This window comes from Nothoprocta perdicaria, unplaced genomic scaffold, assembly GCF_003342845.1.
Source record: "Nothoprocta perdicaria isolate Ctin4 unplaced genomic scaffold, notPer1 scaffold_59, whole genome shotgun sequence".
Taxonomy (NCBI): Eukaryota; Metazoa; Chordata; class Aves; order Tinamiformes; family Tinamidae; genus Nothoprocta; species Nothoprocta perdicaria.
In genome coordinates, this window is record NW_020455854.1 from 348,039 (window position 1) to 369,644 (window position 21,606).

The window sequence follows — 21,606 nt, forward strand, 5'->3', positions numbered from 1 at the left end:
CGCGTTAGTGCTTTTCGACCATGTAAGCTCAACATTTCATGGAGAGCAATTGTCTTTCTCTGCCTTTCTCTCAAATTACCTCGCTCATTGCCGTATTTAACATGAAACATGAAAGCTTGCTTTCCAGCTTGCCAAGCTGTATGTGTTGGTCTAATAATTATAAAGGGAAAAAAGTTCTCCTCACTGACCTTGTCTTGACACACCTACAGGCCSTCGTGAAAATCCCACCCTGGGTAAATAACTCCATTTTATTCAGAACAGAACTGCCATGCACCGAAGGGTCAGGTGAAATCATTTGGGAGATAAGTAACTGCGTTATCTTAAGCAATTAGCCTTTAGTGTTCATTTAAATTTTGTAATTGCTTTRAAAAACCTTGTTGAGCGGCGCGTGGTCGCCGGCAGGAATTCCAGACGGGCAAGGAACTGGCTGAGAGCTGTCCCGAGCACGGGGTGAAAGGGAGGCCGGGCGCCCTGTCCCTGTGCTGGGTTGCCCTGTCCCTGTGCCACCACGGTCACAGGGAAGCGAAAGGCTGATTCCTGCAGCGCTGTCCCACCAGCGTGAGCTCAGGACCACTGTCCCGTCCACCTCCAGGCAGTGAAAATGTGGACGTTTGAAGGTGACCTGTGGGGCTGGCTGGTGGTGTCCTCGTGGCTGCCGGGTGAAGCTGCCGTGGGGCTGCCCCAGCAGCAGTTGCCACTTTTCCTTTTTGGTGCCTATTGTTTCGTGGTTTGGGGAGCTGGAATCCACGTGGTTGGCGTTGGCTTCTGATGCAGCAACGTGCTGGCTTGTGTCCTGGCCRGTAGATGGGCCTGAATCCGCACACGGCTCCCGAGCGGTCGGAGGGCCCTCCGGCTCTCGCCAGCTCTCAAGGGCGACGGAGCCGCCCGTGTAGCAGCCAGAGAGCGTCCGACGGGGTTAGACGGAGCTGCAAAGCACCAGCTCGGGCTAAATCGGGCGGTTGCATGATCACAAGGAGGTTCCCAAAGAAGGGGAGGTGGCAGAACGCTGCCGTTTTCCATTTAGCCCTCTAACGAGCAGCATCGGGAATTTGTTACGTTCGCAATTACTGTGATTTTAATCTGACGCGTTAATAACGTGAGGCCCTGCAGATGCAAACATGGTTCCAACTTGCTCTAAGTGTTTGCTAGCCTAGCGAGCTGAGGACACATGTGCCAGAGGAGCGGGGCGATTAGCTGCTATTGTTCTCCTAACGCAACCCACCCCGTTGGGGCCGCGCTGCCGCCACCGCTTTGTGCTCGCTAATAAAATCCTGCCCTGCGCCCCGCAGCACATGCTCGGCCTGTCCCAGCTAGTCGGCGGCGGCAGGGCCTGGCCGGGGCTGGGATTTGCCGGGAGTCTCGGCGGCGGCGTCCTCGGAGGCGCCCGCGCTGGCCTCACCTCGGGGCCGCGCTGGCCGCCTCGCGCGAGCCCAGGAGGGCTCGTGGCCGCTTCCTCAGCCCGCCCRTGGGACCCAGGGCTGGGAAGCGGCTTGGGTGGCTCCAAAGGGGCTGCTCTTGGCCGAGCTGCTCCAGGGGAAGCCCATGCGAGCTGGGGAGGGGGAATCAGTATGCAGGGCTGCTGCCGCCCTTCCTTGGCACATTGTTTTTTATGGATGGAGGGGATTAGGCCAAGTTCTTCAGGGGAGGGGAAGAGCCAGCAGGGGATGGCTGGTCATTTTTGTTCCTTTTGTGGCACGAACAATCTCTCTCTTACTTCTCATAGGGGCTCATGAGCCTTTGTAATGTTTATTAGGCTGAAAGATGTGGAGACCTCTGGTCTAGATAGCTCTCCAACTGAGAAGGGAATTTAGGTACTTAGGACAGKGTAGCCAAAGACATTACAATAAATATTTGGGAGATTTTTGTGCTTGGCATTTGTCAAGAATGGTTTAACAGAATGCAATCCTAAGTGGAAAAGCTGGAAGTCCAGCTGAAATGACAGAGATGTGCCTGGGTTGCCRTTGGCACATCTTCCCCACCTCAGGGATTAGCAAGAATTGTGTAATAGCAGGGTAATGATCTGCAGAATTGGCTCATTTAAACTTCAGCTGCTTTTGTTTAGGAGATGGACTTCACATCTCAGACTGGGTCAGAATCTTCTCTTGCTCCAGAAGTCACGCATGCTTCAAACTTCTGTTTGACCGGATTTCGTTCTTATCTCTGTTGTGCCAGCCCCGCTTGGCTGATTTTCAGCCAGGTGGAGGATGCTGGGCTGTTCGTAGCTGTCATACGAGAAAGTGGTATTGATCAGGATCCAAAGACATGTTGAAGGATCAAAAGGACAGCCAAGACATTTTCTATCAGAAAATTTGTTCTCAAATTATCAAGACAGTGACAGCCAAAGGATCTTTCGGATTTCCAGACTAGTGTGACCCTTCCCTCACACCAAGTAGTTCTGCTTTCCACCTCCTCATTGGCTCAATGACCCCGGTCCTCTTCAGGGCTGATGAAAATGTCTCCTCTCTAAGTCTAGCTGTTGAGTAGACACCATTCCAGGCCTGTATTCCCTAYTCACTGGATCTTCATTGCATTTTCACTGCAGTTCAAGGTCAGAGCATTGTCATTTCACAAAGCTGTCTTGATCTACTAGGGGGACAACTGTTGTCCGGCAGGTGTCTTCCCCAGGAGTGCCATTTGTCCTGAGCGATGAAACTAGAGTCTCCATGGACAGTGCCTTGAGGGACAACAGCACGGGGTTCACTTGACAGCTTTTCCATCCTGGATCTCTGTCTCCCATAGATGTACGGTGACCATTTATCTCCTCATTYACAGCAAGGAATAACATCTCATTATTCTGTTTATTCCTCCCTCCCACCCCCACCAATCTTACATAAGCAAAAGTGCCTTCCAAAGGCTCCTCTGCTCTCAATCCCACATCTGGTATTTTTCTTTCTCATGTGTTTTCCCTTAGCCAGTCTTCACTCGGTCTTCAAGAGCTTAAGTAATAGTTCCTCCTGGCCAGCAAAAGTCCACAGAACTAAGTCTTCTTCTAAGGTGTCCTGCAAGGTTCATCCAAGATTGGTGCAGGTGAAAGAACCCACTCTTTTACAGGAGCAAAGAAGTGGGGCTTAGACACCTTGTAAAGACACTGCGTCCTTTTGGCTGCTAACTGTGTTTGCAAAAGTAAATGAAGATGTTTATTAGTGGTCCCAGGGGCTGCTGCTCATTGATGGGAGGCCTCCTGAGCTCCTTGGGTTGGTCTCAGTCAAGGAAATCTGCGTGTATTGCTTTGTCCCAACCTGTTCCCTAATTTTTCCCAGAGAATAAACCCTGGGGGTTATTAGCAAGGTAAGTGTCAGGAAATGACTGCTTGGAAAGGGCCTCCTTCTTGTTACTGTAGAAACAGCCCAATTAATTACTCTGATTGCTCATCTGAGGTAAGGAAGGCTTCCAGGGCTGTGACAGGGAGCAACTGCAGAGCTGGGAATGTGGAGGTCAGGACTTCTGCTAACGGGTTCTGTCCCCCCAGGCCGGCAGCCCGCTGGTGGTGTGAAGGGATCCCAACGTGGAGCCTCTCCATAAGGAATTCCCAGTGGAATTCCTGAGTTCATTTATTGTTTGCTTAAAGCTGCACAGCAAATGCATGTCTGCGAAGACATATAGACGTCTGCCTAAGCCAATAGCCTTAAGCTGAGGAGATGGTGGCATTGAACAGTTGCTGCAGTAGTGCTTTAGTTGCATTGTTTGCGAGGAAAATCGCCTCCGTATTTGCTGCTTTATTCAAGGAATTCATTTTACATTGTTCCCTGGCTATATAGGTAGCTCGGAAAGATCAGTYCTAGAGCAAGACCCCGTAGCAATCCTGGAGAATCCCGCAGCATCCCCTGGATGTGAGGAGGACCCGGCAGCGCGAGGTGGGACACAGAGCCCTCCCATCGGGTCCTGTGGCACAAGAGCTTCTCACGATGCACACGTGCAGGCTTTGATGTCCTGGGCTCTGCGTGTTCGGCTTAATTGAGCCACGTTTTTCACACCCAGGTTTGGGTCTGGGCACTTTCATCAGCTKGGCGATCGGCGTGTGTGCCAAGGATGTTATGACTCAGTTACAGACTCACTCGTAGTTTTGAAAGAGGGGAGTTAATCTTAAAATATCACTCACCTACTACACTGGCRGAGCTGCCTCAGTCTGTGCAACATTTCCCATTATATAAAACTTTGTTCGAGCTGCTCATATCTTTATCAGACCCTGTTGTTCAGTATTCTTCTCCGCTGAGATTCTGCCTAAGGCTGACTTCTTTTGGCAAATTCTAGCAAAAACAGAGRGGGAGGAAATTACATTGTTTTGCTCGTGTCAGAGTCTCACAATTGACTTTTCATTGATAACCTTCCAACTTGCATACTTTGAAGCAGGCGTGTATCGTTTGGCAAGAGCATTGCTGGGGATGGGAGGGGTGGTGCTAATGTCAACCTACCTTTTGCTGTCCATGCGAAAATTTACCCAGGTTTGGCTGATTTTCTAAGCTTCTGAAAATTGCTCAAGCTCTCAGGTAGGTGACTTGAAGTTGGCAGCCAGCACCTCTGAATAAACTCTGGTCCAAAGAGACCCATGGCCAAGACCTCAGGTCTGAACGCTGCAGTTCCCCTTGGTGCTGCCYCTGATTGCGGCTCGTCCAGCACTAGGTGAACCAGGACTTTTCCCTAATCCTCCCRAAAAGTCATTCAGCAAAAACGGCTCTTAGAGCAAGGGAAAGAAGGGAGCTGAGGGGAGCAGGACCCCCCTGCAGCCAGCTGCTGCTCTGGGGAAGCAGCAGGAGATGAGGCTGTTGAGCGGGGCAGTGGTCAGGGGCGTTCGGATGCTCTCGGAGGGGTTCAGATGCTGCAGCTAAAACTGCCAGTTCAACCTTAATTCAGCCCCATTATGCAGGAGAAAAATCCTGCTTACGTGGGCTGCTGTATCTGCATGTCTGACACTTTGTCTGCTCCCTCTCATAAAAAAATGTAACCCGCTGCCTAGCTGCCGCCAATTTGATGACAGGCTAAAAATCTATTTTGTGCCAATGAATTGCAGGTTAGAGGAGAGAAACCCTGTTCCCCACTGAGGGGAAAGGCTGCCACCAACCTTAATCCATGAAAATCCCCAGCAGAGAGGTCTGGGAATTGGTGGCCCCTTATTAAGCACACGTCGGACCAGATCTGATGCGTGGTGCTATCACATAGAATATCCCTTTTTATTTTTTTTTCTCTAGTCTTACAGCTGCTTTTGGATGTGAGTAACCCTGCCTTTTGTTTTCTTTAAGATTCTTTAGTGCAGTGCATGGGATGGCTTSGGACAGGGCAACTAAGAAAGATCAGGTAGGAAAGGTGTTCAGGGTGCCTGCGTTGCCTCTCGCAAGGTTAAAAAACCTTGCAGTGAGAGAGGAAGAACACAAGCAGAAAATGGAAAATTGCAGGTGCTTCCAACTCTGCATGAGAGTTAAAAAAAAAAAAAAAATTATTTAGCCGAGAGTATTTCAAATTCTGCACCCAAATTTGAGAAAATCCTGCTTATTTCAACATTGCCTTTGGCTTCATGTATGTAAGAGAATAACAGCATTTGCTTCCTCCGGAGTAAGATCATAAATAAATGATTCACATATGAGAAGCASCATAAAAAAGCTCTCCAGCCAAGTGAATAGTGCTGCATTCAGCRTGAGGTTGGGGTGATGCAGGCAAGATAAGGTACAAAGAGGGAGAAAAGACGAATGCCAACCTGTTTATCCTTTGCCCTGCATAGGATAAACATAGGAAAGGTTCAGCAGAGGGAGCGCGGGATGAGTAATACATAGTGTGGCATAGGGGTAAGATACAGAGAGGGGAATAAAGGGAATATTTGTTCTTTCCCCAAAAACTGTAGATGGTTTTTTCCTTTTTACGCTAAGGAGAAAATATTTAAATATATATATATATATATATAAATATATATATATAAAATATATAATTTTATATATATATATGTATGAATATTTTTACTCCTTTGGGCTCTGTAGTCCTGCATGTGCAGTATGGCCCGTATGCATCCTATWTTTATGTTGCGTGAGTGGGCTCCAGGTACAGGCTAGAACTGAAACTTTTTTCTCCATTTAAGGCATCCACAAGATCTCTTCTCCATGTAGATTTTCTGGTGGCTCTTGACACTGCCTTGTCGTTCCTCAGAGCACTTGGAGTCTCTTCCCACCTTTCCCTTTTCCCTAATTACTGCAGTGTCTTTGGGGCTGCTTTCCCCTGTTGAATGTACTTGGATGACAGCAATTAGCTCCTGCTCGGAAATTTGGAGGGAGTAAAAGGAGATGAACGAGGCACCCAAAGCTTGATCACCTAGACTTGTGTCTTTAAAAAACTRAGGTAAGAAATGGAGCTGGCTTTTGTCTGAACAGTGGCTAATTTATTTAGCACGCAAAGCTCACTGCTTGTGTTGTCACTTATTTTCCTTAAACGGAACCATCAGCTGGTTTTTGTTGCATAAAGATGCAGAGGAAAGGAATGAGGGTTCAAGCAGCTCTTTTACAGCGCTTTAAATGGACATGGTACTTCATATATATCCTCACAATAATCTATACCAGATGAAAAGATGCTGTGGAATTTGTGTAATAAAGGTAAAAGCTCATATATCTGCCTGTTCTAATGGATAAGAACCAAARCAGAAAAATCCTGTAAGGCAAAAATAAAGACAAACCCCAGCATAATTATTAAAATTATGTTTCCCTTGCTGTAAAGTGCAAAGAACTAACAAAAGTCCAGGACTTCCCCGATCCATGAGCTATTAAGGGGAACCAGTAACAGAATAGAGAACATATGACCTTCCCAGCAGCTTCCCTAAATGTCTCACACTAACTTGGAAGGAATTTTGCCTTCTCTGTGGCCTGTGGTTTAGCTTGACTGTCCAATCTTGCAGTGCCCCAGGTGCTGCCTTGTTAGCTCCTGTGCAGCTCCTTTGTGGGCAACATTCCCCTCCCCAACTTTGCTTTCTTTAGATATTTTTCATCGTATTTTACTTTTTAATCCATTTAAATGAGGTGGGTGCCCCATGCACTGTGGCCTGTGTGGTGGATGTCTCTGGAGATGCCGTCAAGAGGGATGAACCTGCTAGGAACCTTCTAGCGGTGTTTAGGGCCTGTACAGCAAATAAGGCTTTGTAGCACCCGTGCACAGGCTGGTGGCAGGTATCRAGAGGCTCTCCAGCTCCATTCTTCCCGTGTGAAATCCTTTCCTCTTTGCCAGCCAGCCCATGAGTTTAGATCCCAGCTTGTAGAAGAACAACTGTAGGAATCTGGAAACCGAATCCACTGGCATTCATTGGTACATCCGACTTGGTGTCATCTCAGCGCAGGGATGGTTTGACTTCCAGACATGCAGGGTTAGGTGACTGTTCCAAAACTAATGCTGTGAATAAAGGTTTCAGTCCGAACTGCATAAAGGAAAGTTACTCTRGTCCTTATTTAGGAGGAAATCCATCTGTAACATCTTCAGTTGATTAACTTCCCCCATCTGCCTGTTTTCTGAGGGACAGCAGCAAGTTATTTGATGCTAATATCTGCTAAACTCATAAAAATGTATTTCTGGAAAAGAGAAAGATCTTTCTAACTGTGTCCATCTATTTTAGATGCAATTTCATTGTTGTTCATTCCTTCTGGTTATTCTTCCTGTAGTTCTTCTGGGAACTCGTTGTCGACCTCTAATGGGCCTTGTAAAAGGATCACGTAGCTGAACCTGCCTTGATCCCCCAGCCACTGTTATATTCACTACAGCAGTTCCAGTTCATGGAAATTACGGGCTCCCAATAGAGCCCAGAAAACTGAGTTACCCTTTATGTGCTTACTGCAATGCTGAACTTTCTTCAGAATTGAGCAATAAATGATAGAACAAGTTCAGAAGCCTTCTGCAGCTTGCCTGGATATTGGTTTTGATCTAACCCACCATTTTCTAATGTAATTCAACAAGAGTCCTATGTGACATACCCTTCGAGGACCCTATTTGCAGCTTTTGGAACTCCAGAGAATTACTACAGAAGCTCTAGTTCATGGAGATAGACATCCAAGAGCCAGTTACCCGTTACAGCTGATGCTTACGAGCTCCTATTCATTATTAAGTACTTGTGCTTCTGTGAGGAGACCTCCTTTCTTGCTCCATTTTGGTCTCATGTTCTCTAGATGCAACTGAATTTGCAGATGGCTTTGCAGGAACTTTTTAATGGGAAGAACTGAAGCATCTTTGTGAAGGTCCTTTTGGTCTACTGAGTTGTTTTTTCATGTCCTGCCAAAATCTGATCCCATTTCTTGACCTTTAATGTACACTGAGAGGGAAGATTAGGATGTTTGTAATCAGCTGAATCTTCTCTCTGGGAGAGCTATTAAATTCTGACACTCTCAGCTTTATCTGGGCYGGGTTTACCAGCCCTCTGTGTTCCTGGTTTTCTTATCAGCTGGGGTCAGAGTTGGTCACCTCAAAGGTTCTTGTTCAATTGGGGTAATTTCTTGGTTTCTCTCTGTAGGAATTAAGATACCAGTGAGTGACTGTGCCTTGAGACACATTATTTAATAGGCTTTGGTGTGGCAGACCTTTCTCAGTGAAATAAGACCTTTTTTGGTGTGTGTTTATTGCTAGGATTTTCTCAGCAATTCCAACTGCCTTTTCTTTCGCAGATCTTAGCCACAGCTTTTRGGGAACAAAGCAGGGTTGTGTAGAGGGGCTAGTTGGGTGCCTCATAGATGTCTAAAATATTACATCAACCAGTTACTTCCACGCATTTGTAATTTGATGAAAATAGCTGGTTTGTTGGTAATAAATTGACAATTCACTCCTTAACATTTGAATAGTCCCTGCCCCTCCCTCATACTTCTGAGGTGTCCCTGCCCCACTCTCGTATTCTTCAGCACTTCCACAGCATAGATCAGGTCCTTGAATATCTTGGAGAGCTAAATGAGYACGTAGGGAGGAGAGAAAAGGGCCTGAAGTCATTGACCAGGGCTGGATGTCGTGTTCCCATCGAAAAGCTCATTCTCATCCTGCTTGCCCTGGTCGAAGTTATTCCAGTGTTGTTGAGAAATCTGCTCTCACATATATATATATATATGTGTGTGTGTGTGTGTGTGTGTGTGTATGTGTATGGTATATATGTGTGTGTGTCTGTGTGTATATATATATATATATTTTTTCCTCCTAAGGCCTTTCTTGTCGAGCAGGTTTTTGCCAAAGCCTAGTTTAGGCACTGGAGAATCCCCAGTTAAGCTGCTGCTCCCAGACCTCCTCAGATCTTTCTCTGGAARGAGCAGGGCAGAGGAAATACTTTCCATTTCAGAGCAACGCGGACAAACAATATTACTTCAGACAGTGGAAAAAAAGGAAAGAAAAAGACAGCAGACAGAATTATAGTACCGAATTCTGCTCGCCAAAAGCATGCGCTCGTCTTTATTCAGTAATTCCTGGAACACAGTGTGCTTATTGTGTTGCTCTGGCTTTCCGTGGGGGCCTCGGCAGCGCCCTGGCCTTGCCTGGTGCGAGAGCCTGGGAGCCCCCTCGGAAACRTTGGTGATGTTGGAAGTTGCAGGAGCAGCAAATGCTCCTCGGACCCTCGCGTGACACGAGGTGAATGTTGCCCTCTCAAAAGCCTGGATCCCGTTAGAAAGGTCGCCGCTGTCTGGAAAACAAAGTGCTTGCTTGCCTGGTTTAGTCATTAAGTAAATTTGTGGTTTGGTTGAGACAAAAAATAATGAAGAAAAGCTGTTGAAATCCCCGGATTAATTTGATAGTTTGCAGGCAGCGGTGTTTTCGAGTGGAGCTGCTGCCGTCTGTAGGTTATGGGCAGGCCCACGTGCAGAGCTGGGCCTCCCCGTTCTCCTTGGGCCTCGGGGTGGCCATTTGGAAGTGGTTTGTTCCACCAAGGCCCTTCTGGGCCTTCTGATTTTCATGATGGGGCTGATTAAATTAACGCAGGTAAGCAACAACATTATCAAAAWCTTCCTTTTCAAGTGTGAGCCTTTCAGAACACACTCGGGTTTGTATTAATCCTTTCACAGAGGCCCACTCTTTAGAAAAGCTACGGGACGGTGTAAGCCTGAACTCACATGTTGAAATGAGCCTAAGCAGATACCCCTTGCTGCTAGAAAGATATAGAACAAAAATTTCTGCTGCTTTTGCTAATTCCAGGAAGATGATTTAAGCTGTCCTGGTAACTGATGTGCTGAACGTGTGTTGTCCCAAATTTGGCTTTTGTTTCAATTCATTTCTTGTGCATTGAATTATTAAGTAAATGAGATTTCTGGTGTGATTCTCAGGAAAATGTGCATGGTTTTTAGGAAGGACGTGACTTTTTATTTTGTGGCAACAAAACTGGATTTTTGCAGTTCTGACTTAAAAATATAATAGACTTAAAAATTCTACTGGTGTGAGCAAAACTGTGCTCAGCCTGGCCTCTGTCAAAAGGAAGGCACTGGGGGACTTATTTGTAGAAGCGTGGTCAGCTGAAATCCCTAGTGACTTATTTTGCAGTTTTCACAGATCTCCATAGTCGCTTTCTGGATTCTGAAACCCCTTCTTACGAAAGCTTTATTGGTGACATGTCAATATAGCCCAAGTATTTATCCACCGAGACTTTATTTGCTTGGCAGGGTTGGACATTGAGTGCCTGATGTCAGTGAAGCTCTCTGTGCTTGTGTGACTGTGCCACRGTGTGGGACTATCCTTTCTGAAGACTGGATTCGAGGAGCAGTGATCAAATGGAAGATCCCTCAAAGTGGAGAATTCCTGGAGTGGTTCGGAGCTGTTCCAGATTTTCTTTCCTGTATTTCAGCTTCCTGCATAAATGTTCCCAAAATCGAGATCTTCTTCCTCATCCCCTTCCTCACCTCCTGTCACCTGACTTATTGGTATCRGCAGATGTGTCTTCTGTCACCTTAGTCCCCAGAAGCAGCATGTCCTTAGTAAATGCATAGGAGTTAAAAATTGGAAAATCAGATTGGTAGAACCTGTGTTTAGTTTTTGTAACTGTATTTTTATGCTTAGCAATAATTACTGAAGCTCCCCATAGAATAATCTCAGCATATGCCTAAAATGGAATTGAATGCCCGGGAATATAAGAGGATATGAGCCCTTATCTGTACTTCTAGTTCAGTTTTTATTTATTTCAATTCTTTCTGCAGTGTGGGAGGATGAATAAGCACAGGAAAAAAAGATAGAGATTTGCAAAGGCAAGGAGTGCTAAAGAGTGTCTTTTTTTTTTCCCTTCAGCTTTTAAAAGCCAGACTATAATCATAAATTCCCTGATAGCTGGAGCATGCAGAAGTCATCTTTAAGCCTACAAGTGACAAGCTGCTGTTGCTTTTCAAACTTTAGATTTCATTTTGTGTAAGACGCAACTTTGATCTGCTTTCTTTGTAATGCTCTGCACAGCGCTCGGGCTGCTGTGCTCCGACTGCAGAGCTCCAAGTTAACTTTCTTGGAGAGAGCCATCTGGAGACCTCAAAGAACAGATTAACTTGTCCAGGATTGATGTGATCTTTGAAGAAGCTGCCCTGGCCTAGAACACATGTCATTAGCTTGACATTGACCGCGATAAAGTCGAAATGCACCGCGGGGTCTGACTGCCCGCGGTAATTGGGAAGTTTTAAGCGGAGCAACCCGGAGGATTTGCAATCAAATTAGGAGCTAAATCCCCAATTGCAACCTCTTGACGCGACTCTTTGAGTCTTCAGCACAGGTTAGATCCAGGCCAGGAATAAGAGCTTTTAGCTTTGCTTCTTTGGWGACACTTCCTTCTTAGCCCAAAACACACGGGTGGTGATTGGAGAGTGCTGTGAATACTCGGGAATATTCCAAATAGCTCCGTGCTCAGCTCAGTGCAACCTTGGCTGGATGTTGCCGATACTATGGACAGGAAACAGAACTTTTCTGATCACTTGCTAGATTAAGGTAATGGTTTAACTGGGATGTCCCTGCAGGTATTATTCTAATCTCCTGTTAAAAGGTGACCCTGCCTCTTGGACGTCATCGTCAGCTAATTGACTCTGGGCTGTTTCAGGGTGCTTAGGGGATTTGCTGCAGGTTGTGCATCATAACCTAACGTGTGTACCTTTCTGTTGGACTGATTGGCAGTGATAATGAAATATGGAATTGCATGAAGGAAGTGGCAGTTCCCCACTTGTTGGGAGGTGTGAACAGAGCAAGCAAGAGAGCTCTGCTTGAATGTGCCTTGCCAACCTGAGACTCAGGCAGCTATCACTTTGAAAAGCCTGGGAGCGGGAGGCAGTGGAGTTTGTTCAGTGGGAAAATTAATTTTTTTCACACTGAATAAATGGGAGATGTGGGAGATGCTGGAATAACTAGAGGCAAGGTTCTCAGAATGAGATTGCAGCCTCCCACTCATGAAGGCAGAATGAACAGAGAAACCAAAGTAAGTGTGATGCTTCTGCTGGCTTTCTCCTGCAAATGGAGCTCTGGGCAGAGCAATCACTTTTAAAAACACAGGACTTGAAAAGCTTAAACTGAAGTTGTCAGAAGTTGGAGTGAAAAAACAGGGTGGGAACACGGAGGATCACCAGCTGGATCTCACTGAACTGCTGCCCTTCTCTAACTGCTGCGTCATCTCTGGACCCTGCCTTAAGGGCCATTCACCTTGACCTCAGCCCCCAAGAGAGAAGAGTGGGAATTGCATCCTGCCGTGATGCAGGATCCCCTCAGAAGAGTGGGAATTGCATCCTGCCATGATGCAGGATCCCTCAGTGAGGGTTATCTGAGCAGCCAGACCTGCTGTGAGCTTCTTGTTTGCTGGGAGGAGAATTTAGGGTGTCCTTACCCCAGATCCCACCTCTCCTACTGCTCAGGGCTTTCCAAGGCAGCCCATGAGGTATGGGTGTYTCTCAGCTGCCTTGTGGCTCAAGCTGCCCGGAAAAGGAATTTCCCCTGTGCTGAAGAAGGATCACTCTCCCAAAAGTTCAGAGTATGTCATGGGAGGAAACGCTCTGCAAGGAATATTTAGGGTGAACCTGAGGAGAAGGCTTTGGCTTTCTGTAGTTGTCAGCTTTATGAACCATTATCTCATGGATTTATTAATCTAGTTTCTCAAAACAGGTACGTTTGCTTGCGCGGGAATTTGGAGGTGCCTCGCCAGCTRCCGAGGAGGAGTTTGGAGATGCCCTTCCCTGCACCGGGCAGGTGGAGGATCCCCGTCACTGGCAGCCTATCTGGCTTCCATGTTCAGTTACCTGAGTCCACATTTTCTTCCAGGAAATCATTCTGTCCTAAAGATTCAGCTCTGGAAGCCAGAAAAGATGGTGGCTTCAGAACAAATTCATCCCATGGGCTCCCCTGTTAGAGCGGGAGCTCCTAGAGCAGCGCTGGGACTGCCAGSAGGTTCAGGAGGACCATATTTCACTGGCCTGGTCAGAACATTGTGCAGTTTGTTCTCTACAATGACAGTTTTAATTCTACAGAATTTAAGTGCTTAGAGGTCATTTATCCCCACGGAAGTTTCCTGCTTGCTTTAAGTGTTTCTTTCCATATTTATTTAGAAATATCAGTGAAGAAGGTAGGGAGCTATTGAGACCAGACTGGAGCTCCCTGTGGGTTTGATGGTGCGGACGGGAGCGGTGAAATCTTTTGTGCAGAGTGGATGGTGACGGTGACATCCTCCCCCCCCCCGTAGCCCTGCCTTTCTTCTCTGAGCCAAGACTGGCCTGTCTGGCAGCAATTTGGCATTTTATGTTTTTGATTTAAAATGGGAGCAGCCGTCAGCGTGGGTCTGTGCGAGGGGGAGATGGGGATGCGGGGAGATGCTGCCCTTGGGAAGCTGCAGCGTGGTGGGAACTATGGCTTTCTCTTCACTCATGTGTTGAAGCTCCAGGACCTGAGGGTGCCAGCACTGTACATGCCACTTGGGGTCTGCGGGGTGGGAAATTAAGCTTCATATGGGCTTGGAATATAGCAAGGAATGTGCAAAATAAGCACCGAGCAGGTAGAAGGAAGCGCTAAGGAGACATTTCCCCATTTCCCACAAGTTCTGGCCCTTGTCAGGACTACAAGACTCCATGGTAATCAATGGAGGGTTTTATCCGATGTAAAGGCAGCCGGTCACACTGACTGAGGTCACTCTGATCTTTATGGTGCTTGCTCCATATGTGGTCGTTTTGAGCGCCGAGCAGCTGAGACCCGCACAGGAGAAATGCAGCTTGATTTGTGCGCTGTGTCCRTGCGAAACGCCCGCACTCCTTTCAGAACCATTCCCTGCACTAGGGATATAAGGGAAATTCCCGAAGTCTGGAGGCATTTGTGTGAAGTCTCGCTTTCAGTGCGCCCCTTTCCTCGCGCTGACCCCATCCCCGCGCAGCGTTTGCAATGGGAGGTTTTTGGCTGACATTCCACATCTCCCCGAGCGTTTCCGTGTCCCTTTTACTGCAGCCTCCCCTCCCAGATCAGAAGTGACCGTTTCTTTTTGCCAGACTCCATGTTCCTTTAATGTTTTCCCACTAATAGATGTTGAAAGCGTTCTTCAGAGGCACGGCACAAAACATTCAAGCAGTGATACGAGCCAGCTGAAGAGAGTTGTCAGGGAGAGGGAACATTAAGAGAAAGATTGAATACAGATGGATTCCTCAAAAGTAATGTAACCTGTTATGATTGCTTTGAAATCCTATACCCTTTCCATGTACTTACGCTTACCAAAAGTTTACGTTTGCATTGATATATTAGAGGCAGAGCTAAAATGTAAGTAATCCCTGTTGTATACATGCTTTAAGTGTGTAATTTTAGCTAAATACAACAGTTGTGAGCAAAGGCTTTCCCGTGTTCTCGGAGGCGAGTTCAGCCACRTGCAGGTCACTAGGGGAGCCCTTGCGCTTGGGATGCCCTGGAAGGCAGGGGAGGCATCCGGCACCCATCTGGGCAGCGTTACCCGTGAATTCCTTTCACCAACTCGGATTCCTACCCAGGGAACTCCTCAAAGGCCCTGGCGTGTGGAATGGACCTTTTTGTTTGTTCTTCTGGAACACAACCATGTGTGTCTCAGTTCCACTTTGGGTGGTTTTCCTTGTGAAATGCAGGGACATGGCTCTGATCCACCCCTGGGGCTGTCACTGCACACGTGTGCATCTCATCTGCCCCAGGGGCTTCCAGGCTGGGGGAGCAAGAAGATGGGAAGGGGAAGCTGCAAGATCCAAGCAAAGGGAGCCGCTCGTCTCCTCCGCTGGTCACTTTATCTTTGGGACCCGAGGTTGGGAAAAGCCCTGATGAAGTTTCAGAGCTGCCCAGAACAGGGAGTCACTCCCTGGGCAGTCTGGCTGCTGCCCAGACTCAGCAGCCTGCACGTTCCCAGCACCCACACTGGGCACTGCCGGGGTGGACGGAGCACCCATGGCTGACTCGGACACGATGGCGGTGACGATGTGCAATTTTCCAACATGTGGGTGCTCCTGGAAAGCTCCAGAAAGCAGGAGTGGCAGAGACTGGTTCCCATGCAGTGAGCACAGCCTCCAATCTTGCCATTCACAAAAAYGAAGGTACCAGAAGGTTGTAATGATTAAAAACCCCACAAGCGCCACGGGCAGGAAGTATTGCCCTATCAGCAGGCCAAGCCTGGGGAGATTGAAGGTGTTTCCTTCCCTTCTGCATGATCAGATGATAATAACAACAAATCAATGAGTCTGTGCATTTTCTTCTCTATATTGTACTCATCTGCTGTGCTTTATTAATACCCTGCTAGAATAACCCACCCCACTTCCAGAGAGGCCTGGCAAAAGGTCCACCAGACAGTGGTGCTACATTTTAATTGGGTTATCCAAAAAGCCTCCTGTCTTTGCCCGCAGGGAAGGCCTGACCTATCCATCATTCACACCTCAATTTAAGAGGTTATATCTGCCTCTATCGTGCAACTGTCATATCAAATTTGACAGGAGGGTTACACTGCACAGCGCTCCTTTAATATTCACAACTGACCATTATGCAAGGGAAGAAGTAGAGAATGGGGTGGTGGTAAGATATTGACTTGTTATACCTTGCTTTTTAGGGCAAACTTGTTCAAATTATTTCCAACCTTGAATATTTGCCCTGGGAATCTGTTCTGAAAACTAATGGACTATAGAAATGAGGAGGCTCCGTCGTAYGTTTAAAGTGACAGTCAGAAAGTTTGTGCGCCACAAAATGTCCAYGGTGGGAGTTTTTAACAGGTCAACACCGCGTGTTGTGTCACACCAGACAGTGGAGAATCTTCTCGAGACCCCTGCTGCTTATGACAGCAGTGAAAAGCCTCAGGTGACTCAGCTTTGGGTGCTCTTTACACCACCCCTGTGCTCTGCTGAGCTTGGTGTTTTTGCTGTTTCAGGATGAGTGAAATGCTGCTTTTCTCTTGGTCAGAATAAAAGAGTGTTTGTTTCTTAGGGAMCTCCTACTAGACCTAAAGCAACGTGGTTTTTCACGGGGACCTGTGAGCACGCTGCCTTCTCCTGAGCATCCATGGCTTTATCTCCTGCGCTTGGCAAACACGTTGGAGTGGGGTAAAAAGGGATTAAAAARCAAGCCTAGAATCTCCACTGCTTCATGAATCCCCTTTTGCTTCCAGTTATGAGTAAACCTATTCACTTAATATGAGCATCGTCATAGGACATAGTTGTTCTGCCCGGTGAGGCAGCGCACCCCAGGGCAGTAGGGYCGAGGTTGTGTCCTTTAATTTGCCTCTGTTTTGTTTTTCTTCCAGGCATGGCTCATGGAGAGAGCCCGTTAACCCTTATTATGTCAACACGGGGTACGCCCTGGCCCCAGCCACCAGTGCCAATGACAGCGAGCAGCAGAGCATGTCCAGTGATGCAGACACGATGTCACTGACAGACAGCAGTGTGTAAGTAAAGGCGGTCTGATATAACAGCAAATTGCATGTAAAGTGCTTGTTTTTTAATAGTTTTAGTTGATAGTGCTGGTTTCGTGTTTGTGTGGGGGAGACTTTGACAGAGATAGTGTTGAGGAGAATATCCAACTAGACCAAGGTCATACTGGTGTCTTGAGGAGAATTGACTTGTCACTGTGAAGGCCACCCAGACTTGCTATCTTGGGAACATTTGCAATGTCAAATGCTTTGAGAGGGCTAAAATAAATGGTGCTTGGCAGGAGTTCCTGTATTGTTTCTTGCCAGGTGCAGATGGATGGGAGCTCTCTTTGGGTTCCTCCCCATCAGGATGAATCAGATGGCAGTCCACTGAAAACTTGGACCGTTGCTCCTTTCTCTGTGCTTTATCTTTCCAAATTCCCACTTGCCCCTGAAGAATCAAGTGGTTGGGTGGTTCATTACAAAATAAAAGCCGCGTGAAGACTCACAGTAAGCGCTTTGCTGACTGCAGCTCAGGAAACTTCTCAGAATTTTAATCCAAAGCTAAGGTAGAATTCATCTGCAGTTTTATCTCTGCATTCAGTTATTTGCATTTTGTATAGCGGATCCCGAGATTAATCTCGGTTAGGGCAGGATTTAAGACTGAGGAGACTTGGGCTCGCCTCCAGGTCCCTCACAGTAGCATTGCAGCATGCAGAAAAACTACTTAGTTTTTCAGTGGCTTGGGCCTGTCCAAAATTACCCTTTCCTTCAAAGTGTGCTGGAATGGGGAATGTTACGAAAGGAAATGCCAGATTCTTTCTCTTGGTCTGTGCAATAGAAAACTAAGTAGATGAAAAGATGCTTTGAAGATGGGAGATAATATGACTAAGCCTCTGTAGCTGCTCTGYGGGATGCCCATGAAAGTGTACTCAGAAAGAGAAGAACATCTGCCCCCTGGAAGCTGTTCATCCAGAGCTCGCAGAGGGTCCTGCTGACCTGCTGTCACTTCTGCAAGCGTCTGCCAGCATGGACCGTGCTGGAGGAGCACGTTGCAGTGTGGATGTGCTGGGAAGAGGCGGATATGATCTTGGAGGTGGTGCAGAATGTTTCAAATGGTAATTCCAGTCTGGGATGTGCTGCCTCTTGGCTTATTATCACAAATTTGGAGGCTACCTGTGCACGTCATGGTGAGAGGGGACGGCAAACACTGGTGCATTGTCATTTATTCCCAGCCAGTTCATCCCTTCAAAGATTTTCCTCTGAGTTCCTGCATAATGGAAACAATTTCCCCTGCCCTTGAAGGATTCAGAGCTGCTCAGAAACAGGGGGATCTCCCCATCATGCCTAGGACTTCATGTCTGCTGCAGCCTCCTCCCTCTTCCACAGTAAGAGCAAATACCTTGTGTCATGGCCCAGTGAAAGCTGTAAAACAAGCCACCATGTCCATCTTTTCAGCCCTGAAGAAGCTAAAATACACAAGAAAGTTTGTTCCAGTCTTCCTTTCTGTGGTGCATTAAGTTCCTTCCAAACTGCTGGAATTGCAAAGCATCCATTCCCCTTCCATGGGCTTGGATGCTTGGATTGCTCTCCCACCTGGCGGACGTGTATGCGACGCCACCAGCCATGGCTGCTGTCATGGTGTGGCAGGGGAGCCGCAGTCTCAGGTTGTTTTTTACTTTGCATCTGCTGTCTGAAGGACTCTTTCCCAAGTAGATTTTTGCTAGTAGCTGTGAACTTGCAACTTCCAACTTATGGAGCCTCCCAGCAATGTGGTTCCTGGGAAACAGGCTGTTTCAGGATTTGCCAGGTCACCCCGAAGCTGTTTCAACACCGAAGGGCCCTGAGGTTCAAGGCGTTCTTCTTCAAGTGAGGACTTCTTCTTTAGCAAAGCCGTCCTGCTATGTCATGTATGGAAAAACACCCCTGGGAATTTTCCGTAACCCTGAGATCTCAAATGTTAATTTTAAAAGAGCATCCAAATTTTGAGTTTTCTACAAATGCAAAGCCTTGTGCTGCAGTGGAAGCTTTGAATGTGTAGAGGTCTTTCAACTCGTCCTAGGCAGTGACAGCTTCTGATGTGCCCATTCATTTGGTTTGTGCCTGTTCTCTCTTGACAGATGTGGTGAACATGAGCGGAATTGCGCTGACTTAGGGAAGCTTAAGGGCCTGTTTTTCTGTAACATGTAACTTTCTATCTAATTATCAGACTGCTCCGTGAGGAAAAAAATCAGCTCCTGCAGTTGTCCACKCTGCATGGAAGTACCTTTGATTCACAGCAACTGCTGCAGCATAACAGTAGCTTTCAGAGCTTGGCACAGCACAGACATTCAGAAAAATTCAGTGGTGGTTTGTCCAAGGAACTGGAGTGTCTGTGTCTACCACTGCCTGTCTTGTGGCCTCACCGGAAGGTGTTCCCAGAATGATTCCAGTTGGATCTAATTTTAAGGTTAGCCTTGCTTTTGGAGGGTAGGGCCTGCTTAAAGACCTCTGGGAGTCTTTTCCAACCTACGTTATTCTCTTATTCTTCGAGTTTTTACGGCCTTTCCTTGCAGAACTAGACCTTCCAGAGAGCAGTAAGAAGTTGTCATCTCACTACCAGGCAGATACAAAAAAAAACTTCATAAAAATTGCAGGTCATCTCTGTCTGGGTCATTCATCTGGGCACTACCAACAGGGGATGGTCTTTGCAGGACTCTCTGTGCCTTCCTTCTGATTCTTGGGATGACACAGGGATCTTGACTGGTGACCTTTCTAAAGATACTATTGGGCATTCCTCCCCTGCAGCAATTTGCTGTACACAACAGCACACACTATGGGTTAGGTACTAGCCTGGTTCTTAACGTGTACAAGCATTAACGAACTCCTGGAAGTTCAGGATATTCTGCTTGTGAAGAGGACGCTACCCATAACTAATAATGAACTCGGCTGAGGAGATTCTTCATATTTGCAGATCAACAAATTCTTAGTCCAGAAATAAAAAAAAAAGAATAGAGATCATCTAGTCCCTTTTGCTTGTAGATGAAATTGGTGAATCGTCCTTCAGCTCTGTATGCTGTATGCTTCCCTGAAGCACGAGCCTGTCTTCCTGAGGGAGACCTGTCTGGAATAACTCACTAGTTTCTATCATGGTGTATGCCCTAACCATAGCCTGCCAGGCCGGAGACCAAAGGTGGAAATACTCTTCCACACGTAGAATGGCCAAGTCGATAGGAGCTCTGTGGTCCTTCACCCACACTTGTCCGTGGCAGGACCCATTCTGACACACCTGGAGAACAGGAAAAGTTGGGCAGCTTTGGAGTAACTCTTTAGAGACAGGGTATCTTCTGACTTTCCGAGATGCTTCTGAATGTCAGGCAGAGCTTTTTTCTTCCCTGGGTTAGTTTCCTCTTGCTTTTTGCTGCCAGATTGGGCTCAGGCTGCAGTTGCTTCGCAATATAATCAGTGACTGAGCAGTTCTGTTTCATGTGTGGTCACCACTGCACTTTTATGCAACTGGTAGCTCCAAATCTTTTTTTTTCTTTTTCTATTTACCACCCTCATGACAGAGCCCTGCATCTTGCCCACAAACCAGCCTCTTTAAAGATGGTCTGCAGAGGAAGGAAAAATGGGTTATGGGATTTTTGTTGTTGTTGTTGCATCTCTGTGATGAAAAAAAGATTTAGGGGAAAATATTCTGTTTGCTCTGCTTTTTAGTAGTGCAAATGCAAAGTGTCTTTCTGTAGAGCAGAAACCCTTTGATTCTTCAAGCGAAAGATGACAGGTTTACAGAATTAGGAGACCGTTTTATTAACAGCAATGCTGTAAACACAAAGTCCTCCAAGAGGCTCGTTTAGAGTCATTGCGAATGTCAGGAGCTGTCAGACCTCATTGGAGCCGCATTCCAGCCTGTGTCATGGGTGTCCTTAATGGGTGCTGCCCGTCAAGCTGCAGCAATTTGCCACCTCCTCCTGGTTAAAGCAAGCAGCTGGTGAATCCACGATGCAGCTGCAGATACTCAGAAGAACTGATAGAGCAGCCTGGCTGGCCAGTTTTGAGCGCTGTGTCTCCTCCGTGCAGCATCTGTGCGCCTGCGCTCTGGTGAGCAGACTTGAACCCGGAGTTCAGGAGCTCTTGGCCCTTGCAGTGCTTGRGCAGCAGGTCTGCTGCTCATGTTCTGTGCCGGTAAAGCATGGTCAGTCCTCTCACTTCAGACCTGTTTTATCCCAGGTCACACATCTTGGTTCAAGGTGGAGCAGTTAGGATATTTCTGTTGCCCTCTCTTATCCAGTTCATAGATAGTTAGGGTGGGACTTTTGGTCTTAGAAGTTGAGATTAATGGCATCCCTTTTGTTAGCTGCACGAAGTGTTTAGTTTTGCCTTGCCTTGTTAATGAAGACGATGGCCACGCTTTGCAGTCCTCTAACCAGTCGAGCCTTCTCAAGAGCTATAGGTGTCAAATTCTGCCTTTCCTGTAAAGGCCCATCCCTAACACTGCATATTACAGTACAGGAGATTCTTACACTTCATGAGAAAACAATTTGTCAGTCTTACCCTTTTGCTTTTTGCAACTGGGAGGTTTGGTTTTGGTTTTACCCCTTCTCAGCTTTGGATTGCCCCTAAGGTTTCTTTATGAGGCTTTGGTTCGGAGCAGTTGTAGATCAGATGTCAGGATGTCACACATACCTTATCCATCTCATGTTGCAAAGCGGAGGATGCAGGCCCTGGCGTAAATGTCATGGGAGAAAAGGAGGCCCCTGAGACAAAAAAAATGTAGAGAACTACTGATTCAAAGGCTCAGTTTGAGACAAATCCAGCTGCCTTGCCAACATCCTTCTGCTATTCTTCATTTTCATCATCTGAGA

General features: G+C 47.0%; 1 protein-coding gene across 1 annotated transcript in view; it reads left to right on the forward strand.

The window, feature by feature from the left end:
* The window catches only part of AXIN1 (axin 1), a 76,656-nt gene that overhangs the window by 26,093 nt on the left and 28,957 nt on the right, over nucleotides 1–21,606 (forward strand). The window contains exon 3 of the mRNA XM_026049052.1: nucleotides 16,658–16,798. Coding sequence (XP_025904837.1) covers nucleotides 16,658–16,798 — 141 coding nt within the window. The remainder of the gene's footprint in view (nucleotides 1–16,657; nucleotides 16,799–21,606) is intronic.